The 17,784-nt window shown below is 36.8% G+C and overlaps 1 protein-coding gene across 7 annotated transcripts in view; it reads left to right on the top strand.

Annotated features, from left to right (window-relative positions):
• kif14 (kinesin family member 14) overlaps positions 1-17,784 on the top strand; it is a 154,258-nt gene that overhangs the window by 29,188 nt on the left and 107,286 nt on the right. For all 7 annotated transcript variants that reach the window (XM_069937936.1, XM_069937935.1, XM_069937934.1 and 4 more), the window contains exons 3-4: positions 15,498-15,752; positions 17,068-17,149. In XM_069937936.1, the coding sequence (XP_069794037.1) occupies positions 15,498-15,752; positions 17,068-17,149 (337 nt within the window). The remainder of the gene's footprint in view (positions 1-15,497; positions 15,753-17,067; positions 17,150-17,784) is intronic.

Genomic DNA, 17,784 nt, shown 5'->3' with positions numbered 1-17,784 from the left:
CATGAGTATGGCTTCCAGCATGCCTGAAGTCCACAATGATCTCCTTGGTCTTCTGAGTGTTAAGCGCCAAGGTCCATTTACAGAGGAATGAGCTGATATCAAGCTGGTGAGTTTGGCAATCAGTTTGGAGGGGAATCACAGTATTGATTGCTGAACTGAAGTCAATAAACAGCATTCTGACAGAGCTGGAGCTGTCCAAATGGGTCAAGGCTGAATGACTTGTTGATATGATAGGCAAATTGATGAGAGTTCAGGGTAGTGGGCAAACAGGATTTTAAATGTGATGAAACCAGTCTCTCAAAGCACTTTGCAATGATGAGGGTGAGTGGAACTGGATGGAAATCATTCAGATTCGTGGTGGTGGAACGCTTTGGCACTGGCTTGATGGTGGTAATCTTGAAGCTCATTGGAAAAACTGCATGGGCCAGGGAAAAATTGAAAATATCTGTGAAGACCCTGGCCAAGAGTTCTGCACAGATCTTAAACACAAGGCCAGGAATACCATCTGGACCAGTTGCCTTCTGTACTTGGAGTGGCCCAAACATCAGAGATGGAAAGTGAGTGAGGCAGTTCATCAGATAGAAGATTCACTTTGAAGGTGACCTCCTTGTTCTCTCAATCAAAGCGAGCGTAGAAATAATTAAGCTCCTCAGAGAGGGCAGCACACCTGGAAGGGGGCATAGTACTAAGTGGTAATGATCTGTATACCATGTCACATGCACTGGGGGTCCAAGCAGTTGAAATGCTCTTCGATCTTTTGTTTGCATGTATGTTTAGCCTGAGAGATTTCCCTCCTTTGTTAAGCATTTTTTTCCATATTTATTTGGCAAAAGTTTAAGTGATGCCAGTACTGGATAGCTGAATGAAACGCTTTGTCCATTGACCCCTAGCACCATTACTTGCATTTGTTTCAATTGATCCAGCTTTCAGATAGTGTATTTATAAAACACATTGTGATTTGGCAAGAAAATAGCTCAATTTTTTTTTTAACTTGCAGTTGTAGCGGCTATGACACTAGAGCTACTAAAGTTATACAAACACACACGCAAGATTAGTCAACTCAAGACTGGCTTTATTCGGGTTTTACAATGTTCTTTTATACCCACATGTCCTGGGCTCCATGGGACAAGGCGGGACATTGCTATTAGAGTGGTTTTGATCCACGGGACCGGCAGGTTTAAATTGATCCTTGCGTGTGTTCTGCGCCTTCCGGCAGGATACTCAGCAGGACAACGCTCTGTTCTTCATCACTTGTTTGTTTATTTGTTCTGCAGCCTACAGAACCATGCCGGCGACGGTTCACGACACTATGCTGTGCACTCGCTTGGCCCACTACATGGCCGCTACACAGTGCTTAATTCTGAGGAACATTTAATTTGTTCTCTGTGAGAGTCCAATTAAAAAGTTATCTATGTATTGCTCATCTTATTCTCATTATTCAGAGAGAGAATGCTATGGAAGAAAGATACCAATAAAGAAGCATCTTTCAAATAAGAGTACTGGACATAAATTCAAACTAGAGCTGAGTGTACCTAACTTGTTATGCATGAGCACACACTGAAAGGAAAAGGTAACGAGGCAGATCATTAGGAAATAATAGTTAACTTAAAAAGAGGAAGCAGAATCATTCTTGAATTTTGCAAAATATTGGTTTCACTCAGAATTAAAACAATGTATTTCAGAGATTCCTAATTGTAAAATTAACTAAACAATGAAAAATGCAATGTTAGCTGTGGATCATTTGGTGACATGTTTTTTCTAATTAAGAAAAAAGCAGGTATAGATTGCCCCATTGAACAAACTTGGTAATAATCCAGTATGAAAGTGCAGTGGAGGTGTTTCACCATTTAGTGTGCATTGGATGAGACTTTAAACTGAACATTTTGCTCATTTTGAAGAACCCATGATATTTTGCCAAAAAAATTCCTACTATCTCTAAAACCCTGTTAGGCCTATGCACTGAAGAATATTATCCAAATCAACAATGATTGTGACTTGTAAGCCAAATTTGATGGAGAACTGATGAGGGGAAAATAAATTCAGTGAAGGGTGATGAGGGAAAAATAAATTAATTGAATCTCAACTCATTGCCTGAAAAGGTGGTAGAGGTGGGAACTGTCATTACATTTTTAAATCAGTATTTGTCCTGACTACAAGGCTGTGCCCTTGATTTGAAAAATGGAATTAGATGGGTATCTTATTCAATCAGCACAGACGTAATGTGCTCAAAGGCTTTTAAACTTCTGGTTGGATGCTAAAATATCATCAGATATTTTATTTGATACTCTGATGGTTACTTCACTTTTGTTATTGGCATGCTTGTATTGCGGTGAAACAGGGAACTCTGCAGACTCTGTGATGGTTGGAAAAACAGATAAGATGGAGGAACTCAGCAGATCTCACAGTGTCCATAGGAGGTGAATCTGACAGACATTTTGGCCCTTGAAGAAGGGCTCAGGTTTGAAACATTGGTTATTTTTGCCTCCTATGGATGCTGAGAGACCTGCTGCAGTCCTCCAGAATTTCTGTATTTTTACAATATTTGTATTGCAATACATGTCACTATTTTGGCTCACAGAAGATAAAAAAAAAAAGGAAACATTTACCATGTATAGTCATGGATGATTATTATGGCAATGGGTCAGAAGCTGATATTTTGTGAAAAACAAGACATTTTTCCATGTGGATAGAACAAATTCTGGATGGAAAGTGGGGAGGGGGGGGTAGGTGGCGAGTAAGAAAGGAAACTATTGTAGTTATTGAATCAATAATTTGTTTTTGTTGCTCATCAATATATATTTTTATGTAGATATATTAAAACATAAAACTTCAGAAGTAAGTCGGTGAATGAATTGATGTTAAAAATACACAGCTTTTTAAAAAAAAATTTATACATGTTTATAATTAATTGTAAAGTGGAGCATGAAAATGGAAGAGGTGGTACATGAAAGGACTTGTTTTCAAATCAAACTTTGAACCTATCAGAAAGTCAAAGATGTCTTGTATGATTGATCTGAAAAATAAATCTATTTAAATCAATTTTTAAAACAAATATGAGTGTAATCCATTAATGTACGTCAGAATCTTGGGCAGGAAAATCATGTGCCCCATCATACTTGTATAACCATTTGGTAAGATTGTGGCCTAAATTCTGCATCAACTCATTTTACAAGTTGAATGTCTTGTTTGATCCTTCAGGAATCTTGTGCTTTCATTTGAGTGTTCACCATATGCAACTATCTCTTGTAGAAATTTCCAAAGGATTTGTAAAGGGAGAATTTCTCTTTTGTTCACTCCAAGTGACTAATCCCGTGCCTTCAAGGCTTGAACCCATATCCCTGACTTCAAACCCACCCTTTTCCTGCAATCTGGTTGATGAATCACCAAAAATGAGAACTTCTGATCATTTGCGAACCCATTATGTATTGTACATTTCAGCTGAAAGTAATGAAGTACATGCCTAGAAAGATGATTTTTTTTCTTCTGTTTTTGCTTTGAAGAATTACTTTGTTTCCAATGGAAACAATTAAATCCTGTCACAGAAGCACTCACAATTATTTTTAAGTTGTCATGAAGCGATGAGTACGGAGGGCATGCCATTTGATGGTGTAGGGTTAGACTGATAATCCCTACTCTCCTCAAAAAAGTTGAGAAAAAGTGACAAAAAAAGTTAAAAGACACAGAAAATACATGAAAGAGTTGTCTGAAGACACATAGAAGTCATGAACGATGCCCCTAAAGAAGGATAAAGGACTTACTGTTGTACAAGAGACTGAGCAAGAAAAGGAACAAGAAAAGGAAGAGAGGTCAACCTTAAGAAAGGATCCTAGAATCCAAAGGAGAGAGGCCAGAAGCCGGGGGAGACCTTGGACACTGCTGCACAATGGCCGCCAACATCGGGTGAAGAAGTGACTCTGAACATATAACCATATAACCATTTACGGAGCGGAAACAGGCCATGTTGGCCTTTTGAGTCCGCACATGCATGAGGAGTCGCACATGCGCAGACCACAAAAAAAGGAGGAAATTTTTAAATAGATTCCAGTCACCCACAGCTCCAGTGATCAAGAAGAAGACCTGGAAAAGCAAAGGAAAGAACAAGAATGACCTACAATCAAGAAAAAAGTAGAAAAAGGTGCAGAAGCTTCTTTATTTTTTGGTGAATTAAAGCAAATGTTAGATTTTTTCGACAATCCATGGAAGTGTTAACTGATGAAGTAAGGAAGAATGGTGATAAGATGGAAAGATTAATACAACAGGCGGACACTAGATTTGAATTAGTGGATGGAAAAATTAAGAGGAAATTCAAAATCTGAAAGATCAAATGAAGAAAGCACAAGCAGAAGCAGCTGTAAAGCACGATCAGTTAATGCAAAAGATAGACGTTTTTGAAAATTTTAGTAGACAGAATAATATCAAGATTGTTGCAAATTTCTGCAACGGTAGATACCGGAATCTGGATCAGGCTGCATTTCAAGGTGATTTGGAGATAGAACGAGCCCATCGGGCATTGATACCTAAACCTCAGCTTGACCAAAGGTCTCGTCCAATACTTGTCAGATTCCTTCGATATGAAGTAAGAGAGAAGATATTGGACCTGGCTGTAAAATTAGCTAAAGAAAGACAATCACCTTTGATTTATAACGGAAACAAGATTTTTTTTATCCAGATGTCACTTTTGATTTGTTGAAAAAGAGAAAGGAATTTAATTCAGTTAAAGATGTATTGTAGATAAAAGGCTATGCCTTTGTTTTGAGATATCCAGCTGTTCTGAAAGTATTCATCTCAGGAGGGAGGAATAGATTTTTAATGAGCATAATGAAGCAAAGGTATATTCCGATTCATTGCCTGCTAAAGATCAGCAGATGGTTGTAGACACTTGAATTTATTATATAACTGGGAGGTTTTGCTGTAACTGAAAATAGATTGAATTTTGAGGGCGTTTAAATGGGGAAGAAGGTTTAATCCACACATGTCAAACTCTGGCCCGCGGGCCAAATTTGGCCCGCGATATAATTTTATTTGGCCCGCAAGATCATTTCAAAAATGTATTAGAGGTGGCCCGCCCTGCAGCGAGAGCCGATGCTGTTTTTTGGTAATGTCACCCCCACCATCCTCCCCCTTCATTGCACATCCTTCCCTATTGTAACACGAGAAATTGTTACACGAGAAGTCTGTCGATGTCATCAGCCGGCAAGCCAGTTGGAAGGCTCCCCGCACAACCAGTCACTTCTCCCACCTGTTGAGCGGTGCGGCGGATTGGCGAGCGCCTGTGATTTCCTGTCGGTGCGACGGGCATGGCAGGCTGCGCACGGCCCCCGGGCAGCGCGAGCCCCACGCGACTGGCACCGGACAGCCCTTCCACAGCGCGAGCGCACTACTCCCGGTCGCCATGGCCTTCAGCGCTTGCACCCGCACGGACCCCAGGGACGGCTGTTACGGCCCTGCACGTGAAGAGAGAGATGGTGGCTGTCCGCAAAGGCTGATCGGCAGCGCGCTGGGCCTGAGTGGGTGGGTAAGCAGGGGTGGGCAGAGGGTGTAGGTGAGGAGTAATGGGCAGGGGAAGTTATGGTGGTGCGAGGGGCAGTTAGAGGGAGGGATGAGTAGAAGGAGGGGTGGATAGGGAAGAGGTAAAAGGGGAGGGGCAGGGCGAGTAGGGGAGGGGTGATTAGAGGGTGAGAGACGGGTAGAGGGAGGAACAGGTTGAGGGGAGAGGCAGTAGAGGGGCGTATATAGGATGGGGTGGGTAGAGGCAGAGCGAGTGGAATGAGGGGTGAGTAGAGGTTGGGTAAAGGACTGGTCAGGTAGAGGGATGGTGGGTTGAGGGTGAATAGAGGCCTAGAGCCTGAGGAGTGAGCAGGAAATGCTGAGTCCTGATGGAGGCCAAAATGGACACAGCCTGTGAATGCTGACTACATCTCCACAGGGACCAAATATATTTCCCTCAGGTCAAGCAAAGGGTGAACTTACTTGAGCTACCTACTCCTGACCTGTAACATTATCCTCCTAAAGTTATATCCTAAAGTTTAACATTACATATGTTGAAAGAAGAGAAAACATGCAGATGTTGTTGAAAATTTTCAATAAATATTTAGTTCGGCCCTCGACTTAGTCCAAGTTTTTAATTTTGGCCCTCCGTGAATTTGAGTTTGACACCCCTGGTTTAATCTATATTGTGCATGATCTAATATACTGGATAAGGTTAATGGATTAAAAGGTCTATTGATAAGCTTATAGTATGGGAGGATATGATGTTTCGAGTGAGGTAATGGGGAATGTAATGTTGACCACTACGCTATCATGGGCACTTATGCGACCAGTTTTGCATCCCGTACATATCAGGGTGATAGAGACGCTTTAACATCACTCGCCTCTGGGGTTTTTCTTTATCTTCTTTTTTCTTCCTCTCATCTTGTTTTTGGTTCTTTGCCTGGACTGTTTATTGATGCAAGATATATGGGGAGGGGTGGGTTGGATGGAGAGATGGAGGGGGACTCTAGAGGAATATAGGTTTTAATTTTGATGTCTAATGGCAGGGAAATTGTCATTTATTAGTATTACTATTAATGGAATTCAGAATCTGATAAAAAGAAAAAGGTTATTGAATTATATGAAAAAAAACTAAAGTGGATATGGCTTTTATACAAGAAACTAATTTAATAGAAATAGAACATACAAAACTAAAAGTAGATTGGGTAGGAGGGGTATTCTCTTCTTTTAATTCTAAAGCTAGAGGAGTAGTGATATTAATAAACAAAAGTTTATCTATTGAAATATTGGATGTAATGACTGATAAAGTGGGGAGGTATGTGATGATAAATTACAAAATATATTCTGAATATTGGACTTTGAATATATATGCACCGAATTTAGCTGATGGAAAATTTATACAAGATGTTTTTGTACAGTTAGCTAATGCAAAAGGGAAAATAATTATGGGAGGAGACTTTAATTTTACCTTTGATTCCAAGTTGGATAGATCAGGAGGAATCATGGTTAAAAAAATGGTGACAAAGGATGTAAAAAATTTTATGAATGAAATGAAGCTTGTTGATAGTTGGAGGAAGATGCATCCTGATATTAGAGATTATTCATTTTGTTCTTATTGGCATAAGACATATTCCCGTATAGATAAGTTTTTAATCGACTCTCAACTTCAGACAAGAGTTCATAGCATTGAATATCAAGTGAGGATGTTGTCTGACCATTCACCTTTAGTTATGTCTGTTTTATTGGAGGAGGAGCAAAATATAGGTAATAGATGGAGGTTTAATGCAGCATTGCTGAAAAGGAACGATTTTTGTGGCTTTATAAGGAAACAGATGAAACTTTTTACGGATCTGAATGAACATTCTGTAATAGGTTTGTGGTGTGGGATTCTTTGAAGGCTTATTTAAGAGGACAAATAATAAGTTATATGACTAAGGTTAAAAAAAAGAATATATGTCTGAAATTAATTCTTTGGAAAAGGAAATAATAAAGATGTAAAAAGAATTGCAAAATCGAGGGAATGATGAACAAAGGAAAATGTTGGATTTAAAGAAAGTAAAGCTTAATACAATACAAACATATAGAGTAGAGAGGGATAGAAGATGAACCCGACAAAAATATTACGAATTGGGAGACAGAGCACATAAAGTTTTAGCATGGCCATTGAAGAATGAGCAAGTATCGAGAACAATAGTAGCTGTAAAAGAAGATTTGGGTCGTTTTACTGAAAAAACACAAGGTATTAATGATGTGTTTATGAAATTTACAAGAAATTATATAAATCGAAATCTTTAAAATAGACAAATATTTTTAATTTACCACAGTTAAGCATAGAAGTGAAGACAGAATTAACAAATCCATTTACAGTTACAGAATTATATGATATATTGATGTCTTTACCAAACAATAAGGATCCAGGGGAGGATGGTTTCTCTCCGGAGTTTATAAAGAATTTAAAAAGTGTTATTAATTCTGATATTTATGGTGTTGTTAGATCAAATGGAAGATCTTTGGGGCTGTGTTAAAACTGTGTTAATAACAGTTATTCAAAAAAAAGGGAAGGACCCTTTGCTTCCATCTTCATATAGACCAATTTCACTATTGAATACTGATTATAAAATTTTGTCCAAACTACACAGAAACCTCGTTAGAACGCGATTCATTTGTTCACCGAATCGCTTATATTGCAGGTGTTTGTGGACCTCGAACTGCAATTTTTCTGTAAAATAAGTTGATTAAAATTCAGAATACCATTGTTAAAATAATACATTTACTTTCTTTCATTGAAATTGTTAAGTTAATATTTAGGTTTGATTATCCGTGGGCACTCTGACAGATATGCATCTGTTCCGCGACTCGGTTGTAACGCGGTATGAAATCTTGGACCCTAACTACCACGTTCTAACGAGGTTTTACTGTAATAGGCAATAGATTAGTGAAATGTTTACCTAAATTGAGTAATATGGACCAAACAGGTTTTATTAGAAATAGAAGAACAGTGGATAATATTGTTAGATTTTTAAGTTTAATAGATACGGATCAGAAAAGAAAAAATACCATCAGTGGCTTTAGCTTTAGATGCAGAAAAGGTATTTGATAGATTAAAATGGGATTATTTATCTAAAGTACTGAAGGTCTTTGGAATTCCGACAAATTTTATAAATTAGATAAGAGCATTGTATAATTCTCCAAAGGCTAAGGTGATTACATATAGGAAAATGTCAAAATCTTTTTTGTTGGAAAGATCATCTAATCAAAGATGTTCATTATCTCATTTTTTATTTGCATTAGCTATAGAACCTTTAGCTGAGGTGATGAGAAATGATAATGAGATTGAGGGCTTTAAGATACATGATAAAGAACATAAAATTAGTGTTTTGCAGTTAATGTAAAATTATATATTACAAACCCTGAAAGCTCATTACAAAAAGTAAATGATCGATTGGTGGAGTATGGGTTAGTATCATGTTACAAAGTAAATATTGATAAAAGTCAAGTGATGCCAATGATTTTTAAATTTTTTAAAATTTCTCACACTATGAACCATAACCAAAATATGTACAAACATTTTGCATTAAATATACACAGTGACATTTTCCCCCTTTTTCCCCCTTCCCTCTCTCCCCCTTCCCACCCCCCTCCAAAAGCATTAAATATTAAACATATACAATACAATAAAACCATAAAACAATGTCTTCACACAAGAGAGAAACAAACAAGAAAAATGTGTCATCTACTTTTACACACTAAATCTAATCATTTTGTCTTCTTATCATTTTAGGGGATGGAGGTCCAAGGCAAGCTCTCTCTGTTATGTTCCATGTATGGTTCCCAAATTTGTTTGAACAATGTGACTTTATTTTTTAAATTATATGTTATTTTTCCCAATGGAATATATTTATTCATTTCCATGTACCATTGCTGTATTCTCAGGCTCTCCTCCATTTTCCAAATTGACCTTATACATTTTTTTGCCACTGCTAAGGCTATCATAATGAATCTTTTTTGCGCTTTATCCATTATGAGGCCTAATTCTTTACTTCTTATGTTACTTATAAAGAAAGATCTCTGGATTTTTTGGTTTTTTTTGTGATTTTATTTAATATCTGATTTAGTTCTTCCCAAAACGTATTCATTTTTGTACATGCCCAAATTGCATGTATTGTTGTTCCCATTTCATTTTTACAATGAAAACATCTACCTGATAATGTTGGATCCCATTCTTTTAATTTTTGAGGAGTGATATATAATCTGTGTAACCAAATATACTGTATCATGCGTAACCTTGTATTTATTGTATTCTTCATAGTTCCAGAACATAACTTTTCCCCTGTTTCATTCTTTATCTTTATATCTAAGTCCTTTTCCAACTTTTGTTTGGATTTATAGCTTATTTCATCATTTTCCTTACTTTGCAGCTTAATGTACATATTTGTTATAAATCTTTTAATTATCATTGTATCTGTAATCACATATTCAAAGCTGCTTCCTTCTGGTTATCTCAATCTGCTTCCCAATTTATCCTTTAAATAAACTTTCAGTTGATGGTATGCAAACATTGTACCGTAAGTTATTCCATATTTGACCTTCAACTGTTAATAAATTATTTCCCAAAAAACAATTTTCTATTCCCTTGATTCCTTTCCTCTCCCATTCTCTAAAGGAAAGGTCATCTATTGTAAAAGGGATTCTACATATATCTTCTTCCATATATTAAGTAAATGATACAATACTGGTGAGCTGTTATATTGCACCAGCTTTTCATCCCATTTATAAAGTATATCTTCCGGTACCTTCTCTTGTATTTTATCTAGTTCTATCTTAGACTAGTCTGATTTTTCTCTCGTCTGGTAAAAATCTGATAAAAACCTTAATTGAGCGGCTCTGTAATAATTTCTGAAGTTTGGTAACTGCAAACCACCTTGGTTATACCTCTCGGTTAATTTATCTAGCGCTCCCCTCGGTTTTCCTCCTTTCCACAAGAATTTCCTTATTATTCTCTTTCGTTCAACAAAGAATTGGTAATGTTTGAAATAAGTATTGTATCCTTGGGAACACATTCATTTTAATGCAGTTCAACTTCCCTATCAACGTTAGTGGTAATTCTTTCCAATGTTCTAAGTCTTCCTGTAATTTCTTTATTAATGGCTGATAATTTAATTTGTACAAGTGGCTTAAGTTATTGTCTAACCTGATACCTAGGTATCGGATTGCTTGTGTTTGCCATTTAAATGGTGATTCTTTTTTAAGTTCTGTATAATCCGCATTACTCATTGGCATCACTTCATTTTTATTTGCGTTGACCTTAAACCCCAATATTTCTCCATATTCCTTCAATTTCTTGTGTAGTTCTTTTATTGATATCTCTGGTTCTGTTAGGCATACTATGATGTCATCTGCAAATAAACTGATATTATACTCCTCCTTTATTTTTGTCCCTTATCAGCTCTGCCAATGATTCTATTGCCAAGGCGACCAATGAGGGGGATAATGGACATCCTTGCCTAGTTGATCTACTTAATTTGAATTGGTTCGATACATATCCATTTACTACTACCTTTCTCAACGGTCCATTATATAATGCTTTAATCCAGTTAATATATTTTTCTGGCAGATTGAACTTCTGTAATACTTTAAATAAGTAGGTCCACTCTACCCTGTCAAAGGCTTTTTCTGCGTCTAAGGCAACTGCCACCATTGGTTTTTTACTTCCTTGAGCTGCATGAATTAAATTAATAAGACACTGTTCGTCTTTTCTTGACAAATCTAGTTTGATCTTGTTTTAGTATTTTTGGAACACAGTTGGCCAATCTGTTTGCTAATAATTTTGCTATTATCTTATAATCTGAGTTAAGCAGGGATATTGGTCTATATGATGCTAGTGTTAATGGATCCTTCCCTGTCTTTGGTATTACTGTAATTATTGGTATCTTCCATGAGTCTGGTAAGTTTTGTGTTTCTTCTACCTGATTCATTACTTCCAGGAGAAGAGGAATTAATAATTCCGTAAATGTTTTATAAAATTCTATTGGAAATCCATTCTCTCCTTGTGTTTTATTGTTCAGCAGCTTTTTTTAATATATCCTCTATTTAATACTTCCTCTATTTCAAATGGTTTTATCAGTTGTTTTGATCCTCTTCTTGCAATTTTGGCAGTTCAATTTTAGCTAAAAACTCTTCTATTTTATCATCTTTCCCCTCATTCTCAGTTTTGTATAATTGTTCATAAAATTCCTTAAAGTTCTCATTAATCTCTATTGGGTTATATGTAATTTGTTTGTATTTTTTGCTTGATGCCAATACAGTTCTTTTAGCTTGTTCTGTTTTAAGTTGGCAGGCCAATATTTTATGTGTTTTTTTCTCCCAATTCGTAATACTTTTGCTTTATTTTCATTATGTTCTTCTCCACCTTGTTCATTTGTAATGTTTCATATTTTATTTTTTTGTCCGCCAATTCTCTCTTTTTCTTTATATCATCCCTTTTCACTAGTTCCTTTTCTGTACTTACTATCTCCCTTTCCAGCTGCTCTATTTCTCAATTGTGTTCCTTTTTCATCTTAGTTACATAACTTATCTGTCCTCTAATGAAAGCTTTCATTGCATCCCTTAGTATAAATTTATTTGTAACTGATTCTGTGTTTATTTCAAAATATGTTTTAATTCGGCATTCAATAAACTCTCTAAATTCCTGCCTTTTAATTAGTATGGGGTTTAACTTCCATCTATATGTTCTTGGTGGGATGTCCTCCAGTTCTATTGCTAATATCAGGGGTGAATGATCTGAAAGTAGTCTAGCTTTATACTCAGTTTTCCTGACTCTCCCTTGAATATGAACCGACAATAAAAACATATCAATCCTTGAGTATGTTTTATGCCTACTCGAGTATAATGAATATTCCTTCTCTTTTGGGTGCTGTCTCCTCCATATATCCATAAGTTTCATTTCCTGCTTTGATTTAATCATAAATTTGGCTATTTCATTCTTTTTGCTTGTCTTTTGTCCAGTTTATCCAACATTGGATCCAAATTAAGGTTAAAATCCCCTCCTATCAATATATTTCTTTGTGTATCTGCAATCTTCAAAAAAATATCATGCATAAACTTTTGATCCTCATTGTTAGGTGCATATATATTGAGCAAATTCTAAAATTCTGAGTATATCTGACACTTTATCATTACATAATTCCCTGCTGGATCTGTTATTTCCTCCTCCATCTTGATTGGTACATTTTTGTTAACTAATATGGCTACACCTCTAGCTTTTGAATTCTATGATGCTGCCGCTACATGTCCTACCCAGTCTCGCTTCAATTTGTTAAGTTCCACTTTGGTTAGATGTGTTTCCTGCACAAATACTAGATTTTTTTCTTTTTTCAGTAAATTTAATAGCCTCTTTCTTTTAATTTGGTTATGTATTCCATTAATGTTTATAGTCATATAGTTCAACATGGCCATCTTATATCTTGTTTACACCTCTTTTCCGTCTCCTCAGCACCTCCATCCCCTTTTTTCCCATTTTTGTCTTTTAAGTTTCCCTTTTTAAACAATGTATGACAACACATTTAAAACATAAAATACTCCAACAATACCCACACCCAATAACACCTTAACCCCAAATGAACCCCCCCCCCTCTCTGAGTTGCCCCTTATCCCTTGCTGGGCAACCACAACTCCCCTTTCCATTTGGTTTGCGATCTTGCTCGCAAGCGTCAACTGATTTTGCAGTGATGCTTATTCTCTCTGCTCCAGCCCCCTCAGAAAACATTTTTTTAATACATATAACAAAGCTCTTTTTTTCCCCCTTCTTCCTTCCTTCCCTTCCTTTCTCTTTCCATCTTTAGTTCTTTACATATACATTATTTTTACTTTATATTTTTACATCTTTATATATACTTTATTGCCGGTCTTCTTTCTTGTTACATCATTCTATCCTGCAAATGCTCTGCGAATTTTTGTGCTTTCTCCGGATCCGAGAACAACCTGTTTTCCCCAGGTATAAATACTTTAAGTACGGCTGGATGTCTTAACATGAATTTATAACCTTTTTTCCATAAAATAGTTTTCGCTGTATTAAATTCCTTCCTCTTTAAGAGTTCAAAACTTATATCTGGATCTCGGTTTTTGATGTGTCTGCAGTTTCGGTACTAGTGCTCTCTGTGCCCTTTCTATTTCCATTTCTTCATGCAATTCTTTCGTTCCCAAAACCTTTGGGATCCATCCTTTTATAAATTCCTTCATGTCTGCGCCTTCTTCATCCTCCTTCAGGCCCACTATTTTTATGTTGTTTCGCCTACTATAGTTTTCCAACATATCAATTTTCTGAGATAACAACTCTTGTGTCTCTTTAATTTTTTTTGTCACTTTCTTCCAATTTTTCTCTTAAATAATTTACTTACAATTCTACAGCAGTTTCCCATTCCTCCACATTTTCTACTCTTTTCCCTATTTCTGTCATGACCAGTTCTAAGCTTTGCATTTTATCTTCTACTCTTTTCATTTTTCTTTTAATTGCACTAAATTCTAATGATAACCATTCTCTTAATGATATCATTTGTTCTTCAAAAAAAGCTTTATTATATTTTGTCCATCTGTTTCACCTTCTTTTTCCCTGTGAAGATCTTGGTCTTCTTCTTCCTCTTCTGTATCTGTACCTGTGTTTGTGTCGTCGGCGTCGTCATCTTCTTATTCATCTTCTTCGTATCTGTGTCTCTGCTTTTTCTGATGAATTACTTCTGTGTCTTGGTCGAGCCTCCTGCTGTTGATCCTCTTGTCGTCAGTCACCTTGCTGCCGTTCTCCCTCTTCAGGCTCCTCGATCCTTTCCTCGCTGTTATTTTGTTTCTCCAGCTGAGTGCCCCGATGCCGGGCGTCCCTCAGCTGGTCACATTGTAGCTGCCTGCTCCTCGGCTGAGCCCCCCTCCCGCCGGTGTTCACTTTATCTTTGATTGCAAACTGCACAATTTTGTTTGGCTCTGAGAGCCATTTTTGGAGTCCACTTAGCAGGGCACTCACCAACCTTGGAGATCGGCTGCTCTTCATCACCGTAGCTTCCTGCTCCTGCGTGCAGGTAAGGTCTTCTTCTTACTTCTCCAGTGATTTTTCCTTCCTTTTTTCCATTGTTCTTACTTTCTCTTTTTTGGGTGCCATCTTCTGGTTCTTCTCTGTAACTTTATCTTCTATTTCTTGAGTTTTATATTTGTTGAGCTCTGTTTTTTCCAAACTTTAAAAAAAAAAATTCTGGAGAGGGCTTGTTCAACCCGGCCACTACTTCATCACGTGACTCCTTCCAAGTGACGCCAATGATTGAGACAGAATATGTTCAAGTTAAGAAAAGGACAAAATTTAAATGGCAGATTGTTGCAATTAAATATTTAGGAATTAATGTTGATAAGAATTCAAATAATTTATTTAAATGAAACTACATACCAATGCTGCTCCTGTGCCGTTGACAGTGCTCGGGACCCAATCCCAATGCCAATCCACTGTTGAAATTGAGCTGAACTTAGCTCTTCCAGTCCATCACTGTGTTCAATTCCGAAGAATATTTGGTCCCGTTTTTACTAAAAAAAAATCAGTAGGGAAAAGGAAAATGTTAATCAATCATTACACACATTCTAAACCTGAATGTTGTGCAGGTTCATGTCTTTTAAAAAAAATTTTTTTTTTTTTTTTTTACTCGCTCCATTTTATCTTCTTCCTTTATGCCAAATCCACTTGAAGTTGGGAAGCTTCATTCCCTACCATTCTACAAATGGTTCTTGAAAGGACAGTGCTACAGTAGTGCAGCTAATTTGAGGAATTATGAAGAGAAATGGATTAAAAAAAACCTTAAAATAGAAAATTAAAGTCAATGTGTAGTCAACATAATAGTAGAAAGATTGACACCCAATAGAGTAACATATTTGAAAATGCAACTGGTTTATTTTCAAAGTTCCTATATTCTTAAAATTCTTTATTCATGATGTAAAACTTCTCTCAATAGTTTAACACTTTCTCTTTTTTTATTCAGAGAAAAAAATGAAAATGCACAAGTGGTAGTTTCCATGAAAGGGCGTGATACGATTGTGAAACATCCAGACTCTAATCACATTTTCTCATTCACTTATGACTTTTCATTTTGGTCATTTGATGAATCGCATCCTGAATTTTCCAGCCAAGAAACTGTGTATAACAAAGTAGGACTCCCTCTGCTGGAAAAAGCTTTTGATGGATACAACACGTGTCTCTTTGCATATGGGCAGACTGGCTCTGGAAAGTCATATACGTAAGTTCAAGATAATTCGACATGTTGGGTTATTATATTTCTGAATATGTGTTGTTGTCTACATCAGTGGTTCTCAACCTTCTTTCCACTCACTTTAAATAATCCCTATGCCATCAGTGCTCTGTGATTTAATAAAGGATTGCTTAAGGTGGTATGTGAGTGGGAAGGTTGAGAATCACTTCTCTAGACCCAACTGTTACTAAAATATTTTGCTTGAGAAAATTTGTCATTGGCCCATTTTCTTTGGAGTTGTGAAACCTTGCACATATGAGTCAATTAGATGTGATTAAAGCAGTGGTTTTCAAACTTTTTTCTTAACACCCACATTCCATCTTACTAATCGCAGAGCACCTATGGCATAGGGAATACTTAAAGTGATATGTGACTGGCAAGAAAATGGTTGAGAACCACTGGTCTACATGACCACTGATGAACATGCCTATGGATTAGCAAAATGGAGTGTCTGGAATAATTCAATAGAAATTTCTTGGGTAATTAGCACTTTCATCCAACACTAATTGCACCAGAACACAGCCTTGCTTCACGCCATTGTTAATGGAGAAGGGTTGGGTCACGTCTCCAGAATGGAGGACCATCGCCTTCCCAAGATCGTATTATATGGCGAGCTCTCCACTGGCCACCGTGACAGAGGTGCACCAAAGAAAAGGTACAAGGACTGCCTAAAGAAATCTCTTGGTACCTGCCACATTGACCACCGCCAGTGGGCTGATAACGCCTCAAACCGTGCATCTTGGCGCCTCACAGTTTGGCGGGCAGCAGCCTCCTTTGAAGAAGACCGCAGAGCCCACCTCACTGACAAAAGGCAAAGGAGGAAAAAACCCAACACCCAACCCCAACCAACCAATTTTCCCTTGCAACCGCTGCAATCGTGTCTGCCTGTCCCGCATCGGACTGGTCAGCCACAAACGAGCCTGCAGCTGACGTGGACTTTTTACCCCCTCCATAAATCTTCGTCCGCGAAGCCAAGCCAAAGAATTGCACCAGATTAAATTGCTATTTTAAATGTAATTTTTTTTCAAACAAAATTTACAATATAATTGATATTCCTTACTCTTCATTGCAAGAACAACTTTCTTAATTTAAAAATTGCTTTGTTAACATAAATTGGAATATTAAGTATTTGATTGTCAAATTGTTATTATTTACATTTTTAATGAGATGCTAACCGATGTACAGGGTTGCTGTTGCAATATTTTTGACTTGTATAATGCAGCTATTGATTCCTTTTAATGATTTGAAAAGGAAGTTTATGTAATTAAAATAGCTTTAATAAGTATCTTTTATTTTTTAAAAGAATGATGGGGTTCAGTGACAAAGGAGTCATTCCAAGATTCTGTGAACAGCTGTTTGCTAGGGTAGCAAAACCTCAACAGCAGGTTGGTATTCTATCAAAAAATGTTTTGCACAATTTGTAATGATGTACAGTAAAACACCTTGAATTCAAAATTCAAGCAACTGGCAGCCTCAAGCATCCAGCAAAAAAAATCAAGGAACATAAATTTAAAAAAAATGTAAATAAATAAGAATAAAATATGCATTTAAAATTGTAAAAGTAAATGCTCTCTGAAGTTAGACACAAACTTTGTGAAGACTGGGGGCAAATATTCAGCCAGCAGAGTGCCTTGGTCGTGCTTTACTTGTAGCAGCTGTTTGAATAAAGTTGCTTGAAACAGCAATGCTGTCACCCAGGATGAAGCGCTGATTGATGCTGTTCGCCGTGGGATGACTCTCTTAAAGTGTCTCTTTATCTCTTAGTAAGAGTGGTCCTGGTCAGATGCTTTATCTGTAAACTTGGTGGGAGAGTTTAATTATCTATAATGTTATTGTCTTTTGGGCGGCTTTGTGGAGGGGAGGAACTTGTAAATGCTGCGACTGTTAAATGTTTTCAAAGAAAGTGAAAATAAAGTAAAATGCTTTAAGATTTATATATTTATTCAAGTCATGAATATATAAATTCGTGCGGTAAAGCGCTGTCTCGTCTTTACCATGTGAGCATAGTATGAATGATAAA

This window comes from Narcine bancroftii, chromosome 5 (genome assembly GCF_036971445.1).
Source record: "Narcine bancroftii isolate sNarBan1 chromosome 5, sNarBan1.hap1, whole genome shotgun sequence".
Taxonomy (NCBI): domain Eukaryota; kingdom Metazoa; phylum Chordata; class Chondrichthyes; order Torpediniformes; family Narcinidae; genus Narcine; species Narcine bancroftii.
This window is presented reverse-complemented; position numbering and strand designations above follow the sequence as displayed.